Source organism: Notolepis coatsorum (genome assembly GCF_963971535.1).
Source record: "Notolepis coatsorum genome assembly, chromosome: 5".
NCBI lineage: Eukaryota > Metazoa > Chordata > Actinopteri > Aulopiformes > Paralepididae > Notolepis > Notolepis coatsorum.
The window spans coordinates 194,600,746-194,622,922 of NC_140169.1; the positions used below are offsets into that span (position 1 = coordinate 194,600,746).

General features: G+C 41.9%; 1 protein-coding gene across 1 annotated transcript in view; it reads left to right on the plus strand.

Annotated features, from left to right (window-relative positions):
* Nucleotides 1-959: 959 nt before the first annotated feature.
* The window catches only part of wars2 (tryptophanyl tRNA synthetase 2, mitochondrial), a gene marked incomplete at its 5' end in the record, with an annotated part of 95,043 nt that continues 73,825 nt past the window's right edge, over nt 960-22,177 (plus strand). The window contains one exon of the mRNA XM_084315429.1: nt 960-1,064. Coding sequence (XP_084171555.1) covers nt 960-1,064 — 105 coding nt within the window. The remainder of the gene's footprint in view (nt 1,065-22,177) is intronic.

The window sequence follows — 22,177 nt, forward strand, 5'->3', positions numbered from 1 at the left end:
AAAAAAAACACCTCGTCGCCATCTGTAATGGGAATTATTAAAGGACAAACGATGAGCCGTTTACATTAATCATTCTGAGTCATTATTAATAATAATAAGAAGGTTTATTTAATAAAGAAAGTTCATGACAGCGTGGCCACGCTGCCAGGCCAGTCACCCGCCAGAGACAGACATGTTTACCCCCTAGCGTCTGACAGGACTGACCTAGAGGCCTGGTCAGACATACAATTGAATACATGAAATTACGTAGAAGAAAACAAAATGGCTGGTTAGAGAAATTAATAATACGACTATGTTATGGCTAAGCCTGGAAGGAAAAACAGCTCCATCTTACAGTTCCCATGACCTTGGGTTATGGCTCTATGGCTGGTAGAAACAGCAACTTCGTTACGACTGAGAGAATGATAGAGTAATCTTAAAGAGACATACACACATTAACCAGTAAATCTGGTCAGACTGAAACTCAAGCTGTATGACATGATAAAATAACAGAGACTCATAATGACATGATAATATATTCCACGACACTATATAGCCTACATGTGGTGGTTGTGGGATTTCCCCCTCTGCTATAGGCTGCACGTGACGCATGCAGCTGGTTTGTAATTCAGGAGAGGGACTGTTGGAACGTGTATTTTTCTGCTGTGAGATCAGTTGTCTGGGTTTTCTCTATGAGAAAAATATTATTTAAAAAAATATAATATAATAATGTATTATTATAATTTGTATAAGTATAAATCACAATTCAAACGATAATGTTTTTGTTTTTGTTTTTTACAATTACTATTTAAATTATCGTCTTATTATCAAAATAAGATAACATACTGGTACGACATTTACATCATGTTTATGCTGTGAATTTTATAGACCTATATCTTGCCTGGTAGTTCTTGAGAGTTTTGAAACTGCAGTCGTCGTACCGTTTGGCCCATCGACACCACCGTAGTTTGTGATTCAAGATGGCGCTCCCCATCCGTAGTAACGTGAAACATCTCTTCAGATTCATTCAAAAGTATCATCCTCCGAATAGATTATTCGCCACCGGAGCATGTGCGGAAAAAAAGGTAACGTACACATTATGTTTGGACATTATTCACCGATCTTGTTGTCGTTGTAGTTCCAAGCGAGAAGATGATCCAGCGTTATAGCCTGTGATGTTGACAGTTCTATAAACCCTGTGTTGTCATTGGCTCATTCCCATTATACCAAGAGGGCACTACTTCATCAGTAATTGCATTGAAATAATAGCAAACTGCAAACAGTGTCTGCAGCAATGACGTATGCTGCTAACGTGTGATAGTTAACTCACCATCACTGACTAGAATAGGGGACTGATATATTTCACTGCAGTTCTGTACACTAGTATTAAGCCATCCACCTGTACAGTATGTGTGACAGCTAGTGTAGGCAGGACAGTATGAGAGTAAAGGGAAGTACCACTGTGCATTTGTGCTTTGTATACCCTAGGACAGTAAATGTTACACCGGCAAACATTCACTATGCTGTGTCCCTTTGCCAAGGGCACGAGAAAGGGGGTTGTATGTGGGTTATAAAAGGTAGGAGGACCAGTATCATGATCCATTCTGCTTAAAGTCAGAAGTTGGAAATGCATTGTTTGAAATGGGGCTATTTAGATTCTTATTGCGATTCTTTTGACACATTTTGCAATTCTGATTCATGATATTTTTGTTTACTTACTGCATACTGGACCATGGCTGATCATGATGGCTGCAAATGAAAGTTTGGCTGAGCTTCACAAAAAATATTTAAATAACAGCTAAACGCAATAACTGCAGCAAGAGTATTTTGTGCAAGCAAAGGAACCAGCTTCCCGCGGTCGTCTGTGATGTCTGTGTGTGTTCAGGCATCATCATCCACAGAGTACATTACTTGCCCACCGCCCCCACTGGTGTATGCTTTTATTTTAATTTTATATAGCCTATAGAAATACAACTCATTTGGTTAATTTTTGCATAGCAGTGCCCACGTTCATCCCCCTCTCAAGGAGTTTATCCACGAGAAAAGGAACACTGGATTAGCCACTAGATCAAACACCAGAGGGGATTGTGAGGTCCATTTTAGAAAGACCGCCTTCAGCAAAAATTGTCTATCGATAAAGGGAAGTGGAACATGGAACAGCCTTCCGGTCCCCTTAAGGGAATGTCCCACCCTATCCACCTTTAAGGGCCAACTCAGGAAATGGCTGTTAGACAACCAAATATGCACTCATTAGGGATGTTAGTGATGTTGTACTGACTGAATGTCATGTTAGTGTGGTCATGTCAGTGATGTCAGTTTTTATGAATGAACGTTGTATGGTCCGTTTTGTGTTTGTTTTATGTTAGGACTACAGGTGGAAATTAGCCCTGTGCTATTCCCGGCATATTTACGTCCTTATCATGCTGTGATGTTATGCATACACATGTAAATGATGTTCATTAATTTGCATTGTCCTTAATAAACAAATCTTAATCTTAAATAGGAAACTCTTCATTTGTAAAATACTAAACTTGTCCGACAACATTATAAACTGAAGGAAGTTAGCCAAATGTACAGCCCCTTTAATATTATTTGATGCTTTAGCACACTTATTATATTTTAACAGTTTTTAGCATGTGACTATGCAACCTGGATTTGCAGATAGCTAGTGATAAGACAACACAAGCTATTTCTGAGCATACTGTAGCTCACCTACTGTATAGCCTACTGTAGCTCACCTACTGTTTAGCCTACTGTAGCTCACCTACTGTTTAGCCTACTGTAGCTGACCTACTGTTTTTTTGCCTACTGTAGCTCACCTACTGTATAGTCTACTGTAGCTCACCTACTGTTTAGCCTACTGTAACTCACCTACTGTTTAGCCTACTGTAGCTCACCTACTGTAACTCACTTACTGTTTAGCCTACTGTAGCTCATCTACTGTAACTCACCTACTGTAACTCACCTACTGTTTAGCCTACTGTAACTCACCTACTGTTTAGCCTACTGTAGCTCACCTACTGTAACTCACCTACTGTTTAGCCTACTGTAGCTCACCTACTATAGCTCACCTACTGTAACTCACCTACTGTAACTCACCTACTGTAACTCACCTACTGTAACTCACCTACTGTTTAGCCTACTGTAGCTCGCCTACTGTAGCTCACCTACTGTAACTCACCTACTGTAACTCGCCTACTGTTTAGCCTACTGTAGCTCACCTACTGTAACTCACCTACTGTTTAGCCTACTGTAGCTCACCTACTGTAGCTCACCTACTGTAACTCACCTACTGTTTAGCCTACTGTAGCTCGCCTACTGTTTAGCCTACTGTAGCTGACCTACTGTTTTTTTTGCCTACTGTAGATCACCTACTGTAGCTCACCTACTGTATAGTCTACTGTAGCTGACCTACTGTTTTTTTTGCCTACTGTAGCTGACCTACTGTAGCTCACCTACTGTAACTCACCTACTGTTAGCCTACTGTAACTCGCACTGTTTATCCTACTGTAGCTCACCTACTGTTTAGCCTACTGTAGCTCACCTACTGTAGCTCACCTACTGTTTAGCCTACTGTAGCTCACCTACTGTTTAGCCTATTGTAGCTCACCTACTGTAGCTCACCTACTGTTTAGCCTACTGTAGCTCACCTACTGTAGCTCACCTACTGTTTAGCCTACTGTAGCTCACCTACTGTAACTCACCTACTGTAACTCACCTACTGTTTAGCCTACTGTAGCTCACCTACTGTAGCTTACCTACTGTAACTCACCTGCTGTTTAGCCTACTGTAGCTGACCTACTGTTTTTTGCCTACTGTAGCTCGCCTACTGTTTAGCCTACTGTAGCTGACCTACTGTTTTTTGCCTACTGTAGCTCACCTACTGTAGCTCACCTACTGTATAGTCTACTGTAGCTGACCTACTGTTTTTTTTGCCTACTGTAGCTGACCTACTGTTAGCCTACTGTAACTCGCACTGTTTATCCTACTGTAGCTCACCTACTGTTTAGCCTACTGTAGCTCACCTACTGTAGCTCACCTACTGTTTAGCCTACTGTAGCTCACCTACTGTAGCTCACCTACTGTTTAGCCTACTGTAGCTCACCTACTGTTTAGCCTACTGTAGCTCACCTACTGTAGCTCACCTACTGTTTAGCCTACTGTAGCTCACCTACTGTAGCTCACCTACTGTTTAGCCTACTGTAGCTCACCTACTGTAGCTCACCTACTGTTTAGCCTACTGTAGCTCACCTACTGTTTAGCCTACTGTAGCTCACCTACTGTAGCTCACCTACTGTTTAGCCTACTGTAGCTCACCTACTGTAGCTCACCTACTGTTTAGCCTACTGTAGCTCACCTACTGTAGCTCACCTACTGTTTATCCTACTGTAGCTCACCTACTGTTTAGCCTACTGTAGCTCACCTACTGTAACTCACCTACTGTAACTCACCTACTGTAACTCACCTACTGTATAACCTGTAGCTCACCTACTGTAGCTCACCTACTGTTTAGCCTACTGTAGCTCACCTACTGTAGCTCACCTACTGTAACTCACCTACTGTTTAGCCTACTGTAACTCACCTACTGTAACTCACCTACTGTTTAGCCTACTGTAGCTGACCTACTGTTTTTTTGCCTACTGTAGCTCACCTACTGTAGCTCACCTACTGTATAGCCTACTGTATAGTCTACTGTAACTCACACTGTTTAGCCTACTGTAGCTCACCTACTGTTTAGTCTACTGTAACTCGCACTGTTTATCCTACTGTAGCTCACCTACTGTTTAGCCTACTGTAGCTCACCTACTGTAGCTCACCTATTGTATAGTCTACTGTAGCTCACCTACTGTAGCTCACCTACTGTTAGCCTACTGTAGCTCACCTACTGTAACTCACCTACTGTAACTCACCTACTGTATAACCTGTAGCTCACCTACTGTTTAGCCTACTGTAGCTCACCTACTGTAGCTCACCTATTGTATAGTCTACTGTAGCTCACCTACTGTAGCTCACCTACTGTTAGCCTACTGTAGCTCACCTACTGTAACTCACCTACTGTAACTCACCTACTGTTTAGCCTACTGTAGCTCACCTACTGTTTAGCCTACTGTATAGTCTACTGTAACTCACACTGTTTAGCCTACTGTAGCTCACCTACTGTAGCTCACCTACTGTAACTCACCTACTGTTTAGCCTACTGTAACTCGCACTGTTTATCCTACTGTAGCTCACCTACTGTTTAGCCTACTGTAGCTCACCTACTGTAGCTCACCTACTGTAGCTCACCTACTGTAGCTCACCTACTGTTTAGCCTACTGTAGCTCACCTACTGTAGCTCACCTACTGTAGCTCACCTACTGTAGCTCACCTACTGTTTAGCCTACTGTAGCTCACCTACTGTAGCTCACCTACTGTTTAGCCTACTGTAGCTCACCTACTGTTTAGCCTACTGTAGCTCACCTACTGTAGCTCACCTACTGTTTAGCCTACTGTAGCTCACCTACTGTAGCTCACCTACTGTTTAGCCTACTGTAGCTCACCTACTGTAGCTCACCTACTGTAACTCACCTACTGTTTAGCCTACTGTAACTCACCTACTGTAACTCACCTACTGTTTAGCCTACTGTTTAGCCTACTGTAGCTGACCTACTGTTTTTTTGCCTACTGTAGCTCACCTACTGTAGCTCACCTACTGTATAGCCTACTGTATAGTCTACTGTAACTCACACTGTTTAGCCTACTGTAGCTCATCTACTGTAACTCACCTACTGTTTAGTCTACTGTAACTCGCACTGTTTATCCTACTGTAGCTCACCTACTGTTTAGCCTACTGTAGCTCACCTACTGTAGCTCACCTATTGTATAGTCTACTGTAGCTCACCTACTGTAGCTCACCTACTGTTAGCCTACTGTAGCTCACCTACTGTAACTCACCTACTGTAACTCACCTACTGTTTAGCCTACTGTATAGTCTACTGTAACTCACACTGTTTAGCCTACTGTAGCTCACCTACTGTAGCTCACCTACTGTAGCTCACCTACTGTAACTCACCTACTGTTTAGCCTACTGTAACTCGCACTGTTTATCCTACTGTAGCTCACCTACTGTTTAGCCTACTGTAGCTCACCTACTGTAGCTCACCTACTGTAGCTCACCTACTGTTTAGCCTACTGTAGCTCACCTACTGTAACTCACCTACTGTTTAGCCTACTGTAGCTCTCCTACTGTTTAGACTACTGTAGCTGACCTACTGTTTTTTTTGCCTACTGTAGCTCACCTACTGTATAGTCTACTGTAACTCACACTGTTTAGCCTACTGTAGCTCACCTACTGTAGCTCACCTACTGTAACTCACCTACTGTTTAGCCTACTGTAGCTCACCTACTGTTTAGCCTACTGTAGCTCACCTACTGTAACTCACCTACTGTAGCTCACCTACTGTTTAGCCTACTGTAGCTCACCTACTGTTTAGCCTACTGTAGCTCACCTACTGTAACTCACCTACTGTAGCTCACCTACTGTTTAGCCTACTGTAGCTCACCTACTGTAGCTCACCTACTGTTTAGCCTACTGTAGCTCACCTACTGTTTAGCCTACTGTAGCTCACCTACTGTTTAGCCTACTGTAGCTCACCTACTGTAACTCACCTACTGTTTAGCCTACTGTAGCTCACCTACTGTAACTCACCTACTGTTTAGCCTACTGTAGCTCACCTACTGTAGCTCACCTACTGTAGCTCACCTACTGTTTAGCCTACTGTAGCTCACCTACTGTTTAGCCTACTGTAGCTCACCTACTGTAGCTCACCTACTGTAGCTCACCTACTGTAGCTCACCTACTGTTTAGCCTACTGTAGCTCACCTACTGTATAGCCTGTAGCTCACCTACTGTTTAGCCTACTGTAGCTCACCTACTGTAACTCACCTACTGTTTAGCCTACTGTAGCTCACCTACTGTAGCTCACCTATTGTTTATCCTACTGTAGCTCACCTACTGTTTAGCCTACTGTAGCTCACCTACTGTTTAGCCTACTGTAGCTCACCTACTGTAGCTCACCTACTGTAGCTCACCTACTGTTTAGCCTACTGTAGCTCACCTACTGTAGCTCACCTATTGTTTATCCTACTGTAGCTCACCTACTGTTTAGCCTACTGTAGCTCACCTACTGTAGCTCACCTATTGTTTATCCTACTGTAGCTCACCTACTGTTTAGCCTACTGTAGCTCACCTACTGTAACTCACCTACTGTTTAGTCTACTGTAGCTCACCTACTGTTTAGCCTACTGTAGCTCACCTACTGTAGCTCACCTACTGTAGCTCACCTACTGTATAGCCTGTAGCTCACCTATTGTTTATCCTACTGTAGCTCATCTACTGTTTAGCCTACTGTAGCTCACCTACTGTTTAGCCTACTGTAGCTCAACTACTGTAACTCACCTACTGTTTAGCCTACTGTAGCTCACCTACTGTAACTCACCTACTGTTTAGCCTACTGTAGCTCACCTACTGTAACTCACCTACTGTTTAGCCTACTGTAGCTCATCTACTGTTTATCCTACTGTAGCTCACCTATTGTTTATCCTACTATAGCTCACCTACTGTTTAGCCTACTGTAGCTCACCTACTGTTTAGCCTACTGTAGCTCACCTACTGTAGCTCACCTACTGTAGCTCACCTACTGTAGCTCACCTGGCTCATTCTCATGAAATCAATGATTTACCATGGCCGTGATCTTTTCTAAATAAAGGTTAGCATTTATTCAAGTAAACAAAACATAATATTAAAGATAAAAATGTGCTCCTTCTTGTACAATGAGTTGTTTACTCATAACAATTAATTATTTTAATATTTTAGTACATTTTGTGCTTAAATTCTCATTACCGCGATGCGTCCACATTGATTTCTATGGCACATTGACTTAATTTTATATTTAATAAACTCAAAATGTTTAGCTAAAACTGTATTAATATTGTTTATTTATTTGTGTCATCAAGGAAATTATGATGAATTATACAATTAAATTGACAAATTAATGATTTTTTTGTGGAAAACATAATGTCCTTGGATGCAGTTCTCATTCTCCGCAACAGTTTTCACCTTCCTGTTAAGACTACAGTATTTTTTTAAATAAAGTTGTATTGTCCCATGATGCATCACAAAGAAGACCAGCTAGAAGATGGCTACTAGGTAAGTGAAGTCACCTCAATGGTTAACACTTAAAAGTTCTCTAACTTACCTCTTCAGCCCTTGTACACGACAAAATTGCTTCTCATTACTGAAACATGAAGTTGTTTATCGTACTGTAGCTCACCTACTGTTTAGCCTACTGTAGCTCACCTACTGTTTAGCCTACTGTAGCTCACCTACTGTTTAGCCTACTGTAGCTCACCTACTGTTTAGCCTACTGTAGCTCACCTACTGTTTAGCCTACTGTAGCTCACCTACTGTTTAGCCTACTGTAGCTCACCTACTGTAGCTCACCTACTGTAGCTTACTGTTTAGCCTACTGTAGCTCACCTACTGTAACTCACCTACTGTTTAGCCTACTGTAGCTCACATACTGTAGCTCACCTACTGTTTAGCATACTGTAGCTCACCTACTGTTTAGCCTACTGTAGCTCACCTACTGTAGCTCACCTACTGTTTAGCCTACTGTAGCTCACCTACTGTAGCTCACCTACTGTTTAGCATACTGTAGCTCACCTACTGTTTAGCCTACTGTAGCTCACCTACTGTAACTCACCTACTGTATAGCATACTGTAGCTCACCTACTGTTTAGCCTACTGTAGCTCACCTACTGTAACTCACCTACTGTATAGCATACTGTAGCTCACCTACTGTTTAGCCTATTGTAGCTTTCGTTACCAAGCTAATATTGAGCCCTCCATTGGTACTGTAAGTGTTTTTTTTATTTTTTGCATTGAAAACTGATGACACAATAGAGGCCTTGCACTGAATGTTTATGTAGGTCTCTTTCTTCCGGCATGGCTGCCTGCCCGTAACATAACAACCATTCTTTGAGACAATGGTTGCTATGTGTTGATTTATGAGAAAGATATCAACAAAAACATAATAATTTGGTGTCTTATTACTAGAATAGTAATATCATACTTTTTCAGTGTGTTGCCTACTTTACCACTACACAGAAATTAGGCATTTTCTTTTGAAAGTGTTTACCAATGGTTACAGGCAGCCATGTTGGAAGAAACAGAACTACACAGACATTCCATGCTAGGCCTTTATTATTATTATTATTTTATTGAACATATAATGGCGTGAATTAGAACATTAGCCTATATTATGCAAAAACAATAATTGTATCCAAATAGGCTACTGGCAAGCAATTCATTAATGTCCTCTGTTATAACCATGAACAATTGATAGTGTAGGATTAAGTTCTCCACATCTTTTTAAGCGTGTTTGTTTATAAAACTAGACATTTCCTTTACCCTAACCATAACCTCACAGGAGATGTCACACCACCTAACCCTAACCTAAAATAACCTAACCCTAACCTAAAGTAGACATCTCTTGCTGAAATACAAGTTGATCTCCTATCTGTTTCAATCAAGTGAAATGTGCACTCGTCATGCCATTCAAGCGGGAATGAATCCAAAGGATCCTTGTGTGGTGATTTTTCCTCTCACATTTACAACCTGACGGGGCCTCTACATATATCCTAGGAAATGTGAAAATACACTGTTTTCACACATTTACCACAACATAGAAAGATCAAAGGAGGCACACACTCACTCCATTTGCTTTTATTTAGTCAGAAACCGGCAAATAGTCTTTTATAGCTAATGTCAGAAATCTATCATAATCAATAAAATTGAAACTGCACGATTCCCAATACAAGATTTTAATGACCGGAATCTATTACACATTTTCCAGGATGTTTTAATATCAATTCTCTGATCATTCTTTGCCTTTCTTTAATTTTTTTTATCCACTTTTCTCCTTTTTTTTCCATTTTTTGAACGTTGCTCGCATATGCCCCCCACTGGCCGGTTGTAGGGAGGATAGTGTGAGAATGGGTTTTAAGCAGAGCCCAATCGCTGAACACAGGAGAAGATAGAATGGAGCATTTCAGGTTGTTTAATAGTATCCCCAAGTAGGCAAGAGTTACATCCAGAAATGTACAACAGATATGAATTGGGAATGTTCTTGGGGTACTGGGAGCAGGTGCACTCCAGTGCTACTGCGGACGGAAGACACGGGTCCGTGTCGAGAGAGGGAGCAGGAACTCCTTGGTAAGCTCCAGGGGGTCCAGACAGGGGCACGCTGGCACGGAGGTCCTGGGCACAAGAGAGGAAAGTTAGAACAGGAAATAATCACACTGGGATGTCTAGCAGGTCTTCGGACTGAGGCGTCGTACCTAGGTAATGATACTAACACCACGACGACTTCTGGTCAGCGTCGTCCGGTAGAAGTAGGGTCTTCATCAACAGGGGATGAGATACAGCTGTGAGGAGTGAGGTGCCTGGCAGCGTGCGAATCAGGGGATGAGGTGCAGCTGGGTTGAGTGACGAGGGGTGAAGGGGTGCTGACCATATATGGGCGTGAGGCTTCCGTGGTGGATGGAAGGGAGGATGACGAGGAGTGAGGAGGGTGTGTGGTGAATGTGAGAGGGGAATGAGGAGGAGTGAAGAACGCTCTTGCTGTGATTATGGCGGATAGAAGCCTTGCATCACGTGTCCCCTCCGATACACAAGGAGGCAGCCTGTCACATCTTTTCACCTGCCAGCGCGGACTCCCTGCCATTTTCCTGTCTCTGCTGTGCAGGCGTCCCCAACCGACCTGTAGGAGTCGCTGTCCACAACGTCCAGATTACCACCCATCGACTTCCACCCGCTAACTCTGCCAATTGAGTTAGTATGACGGCTGGCCCAAGCCGGAGGCAACGCCGACAGCCGGAGCCGAACCCGGTGTCTCTTGCATTGGTGACAAGCGCAATGTCCGCTGTGCCACCCAGCCGCCCATTCTTTGCCTTTCTATAATTATGCCTATTGTCTATTTTGTGCTGTGAAGCACTTTGGACTGCAATTATTGTATGAAAGGTGATATACAAATAAAATGTATTATATTATTAGAAGAAATATATAGGCCTAATCTCTTTATTGTATTAACAACATGATGTTTGTGATGAAGGCTGATGTTAAGGCCGGTCTGGCCAGAACGTGATGTTTTTGGCAGGACCGGTGGGGGCCAGCTCTACCACCAGTCAATGTTGTCAGTCAGTGATCGAGGTCTATCAGCGAGTGATCACGTTAGACTGAATGATGAAGTTAGACGATTGTGCTGCCGGATCAGGTGACCAACGACGTCACTGAAGTTACACGATTGGCCAGCTGACCAACGACATCACTGGTAAACAAGGAAGTGGGAGTTTCCCTGTTGGCCGTTGCTCTTTCAAAATGAATTGGCGCAATTGGCAGTCCAGCGTAGAGCAGAGTTGGAGAGAAAACAGCTCTCCATGCGCAGAGACTAGAGCCATATGAAATCCGCGTTCACGGAATCGCGGACGGAATCGCGGAATTGAGCAATAAAAATGGAATCAATTTTTTTTTTTTTTAATGTTGTGGGACTTGTACAGCACTTTGTTCAACTTTGTCAGTGCTGTAAAGTTTAAACCTTTTTTAAATCTTAGACAAACAAAACACTTTGCTTTCATGAAATATTGTAAGCCGTCATTTGAGGCTTTATAAAAGCAGCACAATGAACACAAATCTGTCAGTGCCGAGTCAGACCTCATCTTAAATAACAAACAGCATTGCTTGTTGTAGTTAACAAAGAGAGGCAGAGTTGATTTAGCAAAAAAATATATATAATTTATTTTATTTTTTTAATAATCTAATTTTATTTTCATATTCTAATCCCATGCCCATCGAACGAAGCTTCGAAGTATTTAAGACAATGGTCTGTTAAATCTTATTAAATTGTGGACATTTATTCATTCCCACTTATTAGACACTATTTCTGATGGTAAAATGCGCGTACAAAGCAAAATACAGAATTATGAAATATTAAAACGGAAAAAACGGAATTTGGAGAAAAAAAATTATGGAATTTGGAAAAAAAATTAACGGATTTCATATGGCTCTAGCAGAGACCTGAGCGAGACTGCAGAGCACAGTTAAAGCTCCCCAAATAACAATCTCTCGGAAGAAACACTCAATACAGAGTGAGATATCCGCAGATGGAATCAGATGAAAGAGGGGGAGGAGTTAACAGATCATTAGAATAGACTTAGCTTAACCATGTCATGTGACATGCTATCTCAGTAGACTTTAACAGCACATTTGACTTGGACCATTACAGAAAATTGCAGATGACCATCAAATCAAGCTTCACAGATTTTTTATATTTTACTTTTCTAAATGTTTTAGGCCCTTATTTCCTTTTTATAACATACTGTATAAATACTTGGTGCTATATATATATATATATATATATATATATATATATATATATATATATACAGAGCTTTTAGAAAGGTGTGGAATAAAAGTATTGCTCCCCCCCCCCCCCCAAATGTATGTTTTGGTTTACATGTTGCATGCATGTATCTCCTCCCTCCCATTTCCCCACATGGAATGAACCTTGTTGGATAAATTATAATGATATGATAATGTTATCTATAGCACCTTTTAAAATCAATAAAAAAAACATAAAAATAAAAAAAAACGTATGAAACTCATCGCATTCCACCCACCAGTGAATATCATTCAAGGCCTATACAACTTCAGCTCACACTTTGAGCATTCTTTTTTGAGCAAATCATTTGAGAAATTAAATAAGAAAAACATTTAACATTTGTGTCCGTAATCGCTTAGAAATTGACATGGCATCAAGTGACCTTTCTCAAGCTCCACCCTCAAATGTTTCCAAGGGAAGCAACAGTTGTGATTGGAGGATCAAGAATAGAGGGTGGGGTTTGAGATAGGTCAATAGGCCTATGAGGCTACATCTGTTGTATTTTAGTTTTTTAAAACATCTGGGTTGGATTCTAAATGACTATTTGGATAAACAGACAATTGTGTTACAACAACATATATATAATGCATCTACTGCTGTCAAATTTGCACAATTTATTTATTTATTTATTGGTCTAATTTCACAAACCCAAAACTTCTGTCAGAATTTATAATAGTGGAACAACCTGGTCCAACATCATGGGCTGGAATCCTGTCTTTACAAGCATACTGTTGTATTTCTCTCTCCTCTCTTTATTTCCTGTTCGTCTTTATGTACCTGTATGTCTTTATTTACCTAATATTATTGCAAAACTATTAAAGAGTTGCGAAGGGAGGTTGTTGGATAAATGATTTAGTGTTGGATGTAGCAGAGGTTTTAAATTGGAAGTGTAAGCACCACTTCTCCTGGCCTATAAATGGCTGAAAGGAAAGGCTCCCTAATCCTTAAAGACTCCGTATGTGACGTCGTGGCTGAAACGAGAACAGTGTCTTTCAGAGAGTTAATGAAAAAAAATTTGTTTAGCTATTTCTGGGGGGAATAGCAGTAGTTAATCACGACGGCGTACAGCCTCTTTTAGTTAGTTTATGTTTGGAGCATTTCCTTCGTTAGCTCTCCCCGTGACCTCACATCCCGATTGGGCCATCCCAGTGCAAAGCACCTTTTTGTATTTCAATGGATTCAAGAAATAAGCCTACTATTACTGCCCCCCCCCCCTTTCAACCTCAGGCTTCCTACCGCGGCTGCCTGGGAGAAGCAAATGGGGTGTTAAGTCAAACAGGTCCCATGGCAACATGCAAGAATAACCAGCGTTTCAGTACGACAAGGATGCTAATTATTCAGTCGTTCTTTGCATTACGGTGCAGTAAAAAAAAAAAATTATTCTACCACCTAAACCTTTCTTTACCGGTTGACGTACGAGCCGTGCGCCTTAATGACTGCCGCGTGGTGCTTTAGGAACGGAATGCGTGTTCACCGCCGGCCCGTCTGTGTGTTGTTAAGACCCGGAGTCCCTGGAGATGTCTCAGGAGAGGTGTGTGTGGAAGCCGGAGGAGGGGAGGGGGAGGAGAGCAAGGATGTTGAAAGCATCACAGCGATGCTTCGTTAATCGAGGTTTTCATTTGTTTTAATTTTCTCCAAATGTGGCCGGCGTGGAGCAAAGGACGTGACGTCAACCCAGACACCTTCTCAGAGCGTTTTCTGTCCCGGGAAAACATGTGTTTAAGGACACTGACCTTTGACAGAGCAATACAAAGACAACCTGTAACCCTTTGTCGGAATTAGAACGAATTACTCCATGACATGTGTACTGTGATTTATCACTCATTGTCACAAAGTGGAAATTTGTTCACAGACATACAGTACCAGTCAAAGGTTTGGACACACTTTCTCATTGAACTGAAAGAGAAGATGTGTCCAAACCTTTGACTGGTACTGTATATTATCGCGGTCTTTACCGTTTTGAGAATCGAAAAGGTCTGCATCGCAAAGTGGGAGTACTGCTGATCTAGTCATCCAGATCTGCTCTTCTACTCAAGCTATGTGAATATGAGCCCCAATGTTGTTTTGAGGAGCAAATTCTACATGCCTTGAATGGGAACATAAATTGTAACCTTAGCAGAGGTTTAAGTTGAGTTCCCTGTTGGAGATGTGGCCAGCCTCACAACGCTGACTGTGCATTAACTCATTCAGCGCCAGTCACGATGATAGTCGGGTTAACTCACCATCGCTTGAGCGCCAGACCCGAGTATAGTCGGGTTTTAATCGTTATTTATTTTATTAGCGATATCCATTCATTTTCTTCCATCCAGCCTGATGTTATCGTTGGGAATGGGTCTGAGCTTGCAAAAGGGCAAATACCGCCGCCTACGCCTTCCAGTTGGTATTGCACCCCATTGGGAATGGTCTACTTTCTTTTCGGGCGTGGTTTAAATACTCAGGCGAGGTAGGCAGATACACCGATGCATCTGCGAGGTCTCCCCCCCCCCCCCCCCCCTCAATATGCAATGCTGTTGAACGTGGCACGGACCTCCGTGCCGAGTACTTCAAATGGCGATGAGATAATTGGATTCTTTCTTTTGCATTACATCAGATACAAGGTAAGAAAACTATATATAAATTTGATCGTTGATCTGATATGTCTTTCTACCGCAATCGCGACTGTGTGTGTGTGTGTGGCTGTGTGTGTGTGTTGAAGAGGCTGCGGCGGAGCCCCGCGGTCCAATGCTCTTCATGTATGCACGAGGAAGGATAATACTGATAATCTAGCGTTGATTTCAGGAAGATACGATAATCAGGCGAAAAATGTCAACGTGTTTAGTGTATTCCACTAAAACGCTATTATCCGTCTTTCTCTGGAATTACTCAGAGGCACCCAAAGTTATACTCATATTCAAAAGGCTATAAAACGGAAATGTACACATGAAAAAACAATCTGTTTCGTACATGTTGACTGGATGCAACTAACTGATAATCGACGGGTGTATTAGACCCATAGCTATACTTTAAGATATATTTTAATGACTCGCAAATCTCACAGTCCCCCCATTGACTTAGAGCGGTGGCGCACTAGCGCCATCTCGTGGATTAAGCGGTGGCGCTGAATGAGTTGGCCTTGTTTTCACTGCAGATCCAAAACCTCTTTTCCTGCTACCTTTTTTCAAATAAGTTGTGTTTAACTTATTTTACATTTACATTTAGTCATTTAGCTGAACGTTTTTATTCAAAGCGACGTACAAGTTCTGTACAACCAGTTGACAGGAAGGGCACAACTCTGGCAGCTAAGTGACATTGTTCGTCAAACAGTGTTGAACTTGAGTGCTACAGTCTTGAGTGCATAGTAGTATAGACATATTGGCATGATAGGTAGTATCGTAGTAATATAGCAAAGTGCATTATAGTACAAGTCAAGTCAAGTCAGTTTTATTTATATAGCACATTTACAAATGACTAACAACAAACTAACAAAGTGCTTTACAACATGATAAAAAATAAATACAATGCAATAAAATACACTAAAATTACAACAACAAAAAAGGTAGAGTACAGTACATATAAGAAAGCAAGGGCAAAGTGCAATAAAAAAGAGACAGGAAAATTGGATAAAAAAGTCCAGAGTGACAGCGGACGTCATGTATAAATGCTAGGCTAGCTCTGGTCAAAGACGATGGTTGGTATAAAAAAAATATAAAAAATTATTAATACATTTTTTAAATGTCAGATATTGATTGAAGAAGTGTGTTTTTAGTCGATGGTGGAAAATTGGGCGTATTACAGCTGTCCTGACTGGTGGGAAGTTCGTTCCACCATTGTGGAGCGAGGACAGAGAATAGCCAGCTTCGCTTAGATCAAGTCAAGAGTCACTTTATTGTCCCATCAGCTGGGAAATTTGTCTTGGCTTACACCCACACTACAGCCACATACACATACATACAGATATGACACAACACAACTGACTCCAAACAGAGGAGATACACAATATAAAAGATACAGTAAAGTACCTGCACAGCAGGATGTCTGGCAACACCACATTAGAATAGTATACCCAAATATACTAGTATAATATAATATAACCGTATACCCAAAAAAAACAAACATCGGTTATCGAATATCGATAATATAACAACCAAATATCAGTTATTCGATAGTTGCCCTTTATCTGTCACTATTTAAAAGTTTAACTGAGATCGGAATAAAAGAGTTTTTAAAACTATTTAGTCTAGAGCGTGGAACTCTAAACCTCCTCCCAGAGGGCAGTAGCTCATAGTCGGCATGCAAGACATGGGAGGGGTCCGAGACTATTGCCTTAGAGTAGCCTGTTCAAAAATAGACTGCAGGGATGGGTGACCTCTCACCCCTATGATCTTCCATGCAGTCTGCATCAGACGGACCAGTTTGGACTTTAATTGTACAGACAGGTTACCAAACCAAGCTGTAATACCGTATCTGATGAGACTCTCTAATACAGATTGGTAGAAAAGTAACATACATTTTTGATCTACACCATGAAGATGACCCCCCAGGAGATCGAAAGGAGTGGGTCTGAGGCAGGGCTGTACGCTAAGCTTTTTCACTAGGGGCACACTTGCCCCTAAATGAGAAATTTAGGGGCAAAAAATATTTTTTAGGGGCACATTTTTAAATAACAATTTTACCATTATTTATATCGATTGTTTTTGATTTAAAAAAAAAAGAAAAAAAATTATTTTATATAATTTTTTATTTTTTTTTATAAAATATATATATTATATAATCATACTTGTAGTTGTATTATCTGCGAGACATCACCACCACGCAACAAGTCAAAATGCTCGCTATATGCAACCAGCTCCACTGTCTGTGTGTACTCGAGTAGCCTCCAGCTACGGCCAGGATTCTCCGGAGCTGCAGCTGGACCCTATTGACTATATTCAGCGTGCCCTCAGCTCGAATACGCATCGACTCAGTGTTATAAGACATTGATATCAACACTATCTGTAGCTACTGCTATATATACTGCTATATATATATATATATATATATATAACTCCTCAGTGAGCTAACGCGAGCTATCATGCACTACTAGACTTGCTGGAGCATTTGTTGATATCAGGAGCTATCAGTAGCTAGCCGGCTGGCAGGCTCACCGAGGTCCCAGTGTCCCACTAGAGACTAGTGTTTACAACAGCCACGGGTGCGGGATGGGCTGGAGGAAGAGGAGCAGCAGAGGCCGCAGCTCTCTCCGTGTGTCTGAGTTCAGTTCAGTTCGGCTCACTATAGGAGGTTGAATGCGTCGAAAATATGAAGCAATACTAACTTTACTTTTTTTCATAGCTAGATACAGTCAGCCAGTCTATCAGAGTGAGTGCTCAGTCGATTGTTCCCGCTGATCATACCTGCTGAGTGCTCACTGCTCAGCTCGCGTGAGTGACGTCATCGCGTCATCACACGCCTTGGATAATTTAGGAGTGAAATGCGAATGCAAGGCTTGAAAGCACTACTCGCAAGCCCGCCCCCAGATAATATTTACCAATCGCAACGGCCAATTAAAGGGGCAATTCGCGATCATCTCGTGGCAGTGTACAGCCCTGTGAGGTGGCCATTTTAACTCAGTGTTGAAAATGACCTGACTCCTAAACAAAGACTAAGGGTGGGATCCACAAACCGTGCAGGTGATTTATTGATTGAACATTTTATTAACAGATTGCAGAATGGGTACAATACAGTACGGCTCAATACACACAATTGTTAAGGGGATGCAGACCAGAGAAAGACTTTCGTCTTGTTTACATCAGGGTCCCCTGATGCATTGCAACTTAAATGGACCATACTGCTCTCATTTTGACTTCTCATCATTGCCAGAGATTGCCCACATTTAACTAACTTTGTGTTCGTAGAGTGCATGTGGTGCGTAATTTAGCTGATGTCGGCTTACCTCACTGACTGTTGGATGTTGAACAGGGGTGGAAAATGCTCTCTGAGAATTGAAGTTGTTTGGAAAGTCACTAGCCGTAGGTAATTCACCCTTGTGAAAACCACTAGGTTGTATATTTTCGCTAATGTTTCTGTATTACTCTACCGCAAGCCGTTCAAATCCGCCCATCAATCGGGGAGCAACCGGGACAAGAAACTGAAACCGAACGTTTGACATGGGGCTTGGAATGGCTTATTACAGTGTGGTTTAGTAAGGTAAGCTGAGATCGGCTAAACACTCACCTACAAACACAATATTAAAGACGGGGGGAAATCTGTAGTAATGGTGAGAAGTCAAAATGAGAGCAGTATGGTCATATTTTTTATTTATTTTTTTTAATCCTTTTCCTCCGATTTTCTCCCATCCCAATGTTAGTCGTTATGCCAATTCCCAATCCCCTTCCTGGTCGCTGCACACTTACCCCCCACAGTCGGTCTGGGAGAGTGGAGGCTATCACGTGCTTCCTCCGACACACGTCTAGCCAATCAACCGCTTCTTTTCACCTGGCAGCGCCGACTCTCACTGAGAGGGTGTAACGTGTGGAAGGATCACACTACCCCCCTTAGATCCTATCCGCTCTGAGCAGGCGCCCCGACCGAACTGTAGGAGTCGCTGTTTACAACGACTCGGACCCACCCCGCCAGCTTTCCCACCCTCTAATACAGCCAATTGTATTAGTGTGAACGGCCAGCCAAGCTGGTGACAACGAACAGGGGAATCCAGCGTCTCCGGCATTTGGTGACGAACGCAATCTCCGCTACGCCACCTGACCGCCTCAGTATGGTCCTTTTAAATACTAATAAAGTATTTTCCTAATTCTAATAAAAATATTTTCCTATGATTATAACAAAAATAATGATAACGAAGCCCAAAGCCTCAATCAGTGTTTGTCTTGAACCATATACATGTGGGTTATATTCACATACATTTTTGAAGTGTTTGATCTGCAGATGGAATATAACAGAATACAGCAAATACAACTTCAACTTGTCTAATGTTAGTCCTTGTATCAAGAGTCAATCAACTATAGAATAAAAATATGTCTGTTTACTATTTCTTATTTTCAGTGGTGGGGCATACCCATTTGTTTGCATTTGGATCACGGATTGGGCCTTTAAAGGTGCTATAGATAACATTCAGCCACTAGATGTCGGACTAGAGCACTAGCAGCATGTCATTTATCCAATCGGGTGCATTCCACGAGGGGAAATGGGAAGTAGGGAGGGATACATGCCTGCAACATGTAAACAACAACATTGATTTTGGAACCGCAAACATTTGTAAAATTTATTTATCAATACTTTTTTGAGGGGGGAAAGCAATACTTTTATTGCACACCTTTCTAAGAATCCCTGTTGTATTATAAAAATAAATAAATACACACATAAAGATCTACATAAAAGTGTTATCTAAATAGCACCTAGAAAATTATCTGTATGCATTGCTCACATGCTTCCTTTTGGATTGAGCCTTTATTAACTTGCCCAGAGAATCCTGAGCTCTGGCAGTGTTGGTTTCTTTGATGGATTGACACACGTGGAACGTGTACTTTGGCCAAATGTGGACGCTTCCCGCAACGCTTCCAAAGCGGGACAGTGAAAACACAGCCGTGGCTGCTCCCTGCTCAGCCTCCCCGCTCAGCCTCCCCTCGCCTGCGGTCTTCTTAATGGCTGATATCAGTCATCTAAGCCCTAGAGCTCCGGGGGAAGAGGAAGTGACTCCTCCTAATTCTCTCTTTCTTGTTCTCCTCGGCTCTCCAGATCTGCTTCACACGGGGTGTCAGCTAAAACCATTAGAGCGACTCCCCGTGCCACAAGGGAGGGAGGGAGAGAGAGAGAGAGAGAGAGTAGCAAAGAAACACCGTCTCCCATTTTCTGAGTGTTCATTAATTGCCCTATTTATTTTCAACTGTCACAAAGGACCCCTAATTCTCACCAATCCCCTCTGTGTAATTAGGTCTGTCATAGTCTTTTCTAGCCAGAGTCTCAAATGCTTTGCATTACCCCCTTTTTTTTTTACTATCCCAAATGTCAGCGTTTTTCTTTCTTTCTTTCTTTCCCTTTTTCCTCCTTTTTAAAAAATGTTTTATCGTAACTATAGCTAAGTGGAATGACAGAATAAGCCAGTAACACGCCCACATCAGTGCCTAGGGAGTCTACGCTTCTCATGTCTTAGTATATGCAGGTCCACTGCTTTTACAGAAGGTCTGACGTTTTTAATTAAAATGTAGCAAGTATCCGGTATCGCTCTTCTAGGCCACAGTCAAGTCAACAGACAGCGCCTGTGCAAAGGGGGGAATTACTGGACTCTTCAGAGAGAGACTGACTGACTGCTGGCAGAGCTTGGCTCTTGAGTGCTACCATAATTATATACTGATAAATTTATGATGTGTGCTGGTTATTATTATTTTAGTTATTATTAGTTCCCCTTTCAGTCATTTGTCTCCCAGGATAAAATCTTACGTCTGCAAGGTCAAATCTTTATAGTTAAACAACGGGAACAAGGACTCATTTTAACAGTGTCCAAATATCTTCTTTGAAAGACTTAACTGTGTGGAAATAGGTGACATTGGCAGTATGTAATGTTCTGATGTAAATTGAGCTATTCGTAATCGTTTTCTCCATTGCATACTATGTTTAGTCTACATGTGACTAATACCCAAGTAGGCCAGTAGTCTTAGTCTAACTATTATTAGATTAGATTAGATTAAAATGTATTGTTTGTCATCATACAGCACAAGTACAGTACAATGAAAAGAAGTTTGGCATCCAACCAGACTGCAAATGTAACTAGGGATGCACCGATCCGATATTGGTATCGGTATCGGCCACCGATATCAGTAAAATAGCTGGATCGGGTATCGGTAAAAAAAAATATATCGGATATTTCTTTTTTTTTTAAGGTGACATGAATTATAAATGTCTTTTTTCAGTGTCTACTAGCATTGTATTATAGTAATAGGAGTTAGTATCAATGTGTTTGTATCTCTAAATACCATATTGGCGGATTGCCGTCATTCAGGTCATTCATTTCCTGGTTGAAAAAAATCAGGTCATTCTGATTTGACTCGCATGGTGACGTCACCTGGCGAGGATGGACTGGATAGTGATCCGATTGGCTCTGTGGTTGTAGCGCACCAAACGGGGTTTGACAGAGAGCGAGCGAGAGAGAGAGGGAGAATCAGATAGACCCTCGCGACAGAGCACACATACACACACGCGCGTCGCGCTCTCGTCTGTCTCTCTCCCCCTCTCTATCTCTCTCTCGATTCGGGAGCATAACCGAAACGCCCCGTCTATAGCTGTAGGCAGCGCGCGGCACAGTGGAAGACTTCCTCAAACGGGAGAGGGAGAGAGAGAAAGAGAAGGGGACCTGCGTATCTCGCACGCAGCTGTTTACACAGTGCTCTCTCTCTCTCTCTCTCTCTCTCTCTCTCTCTCTCTCTCTCTCTCTCTCTCTCTCTCTCTCTCTCTCTCTCTCTCTTTCTCTTTCTGCCACTCGCAGACTGTGTGGATGACTGTCACTGAAAGTGCTTATGGGCGGAGGAGCCCAGCCAATAACAGGCTGAAATCTTGAGGCTGGATAATGATGCTTTTGAGTACTCTATTAGAAATATAAAACAATGATTTTTTTTTTTAAATAAACCTTACAGATGTCTTCCATAGACTCACAGGAATTGTGTAAAGTTGCCCAAATAGTGCTAGGAATAGCAATGCAGGTCCCCTTTAATAATAAGAAATAACCATTCAGTACATTTATATCTGTGTTA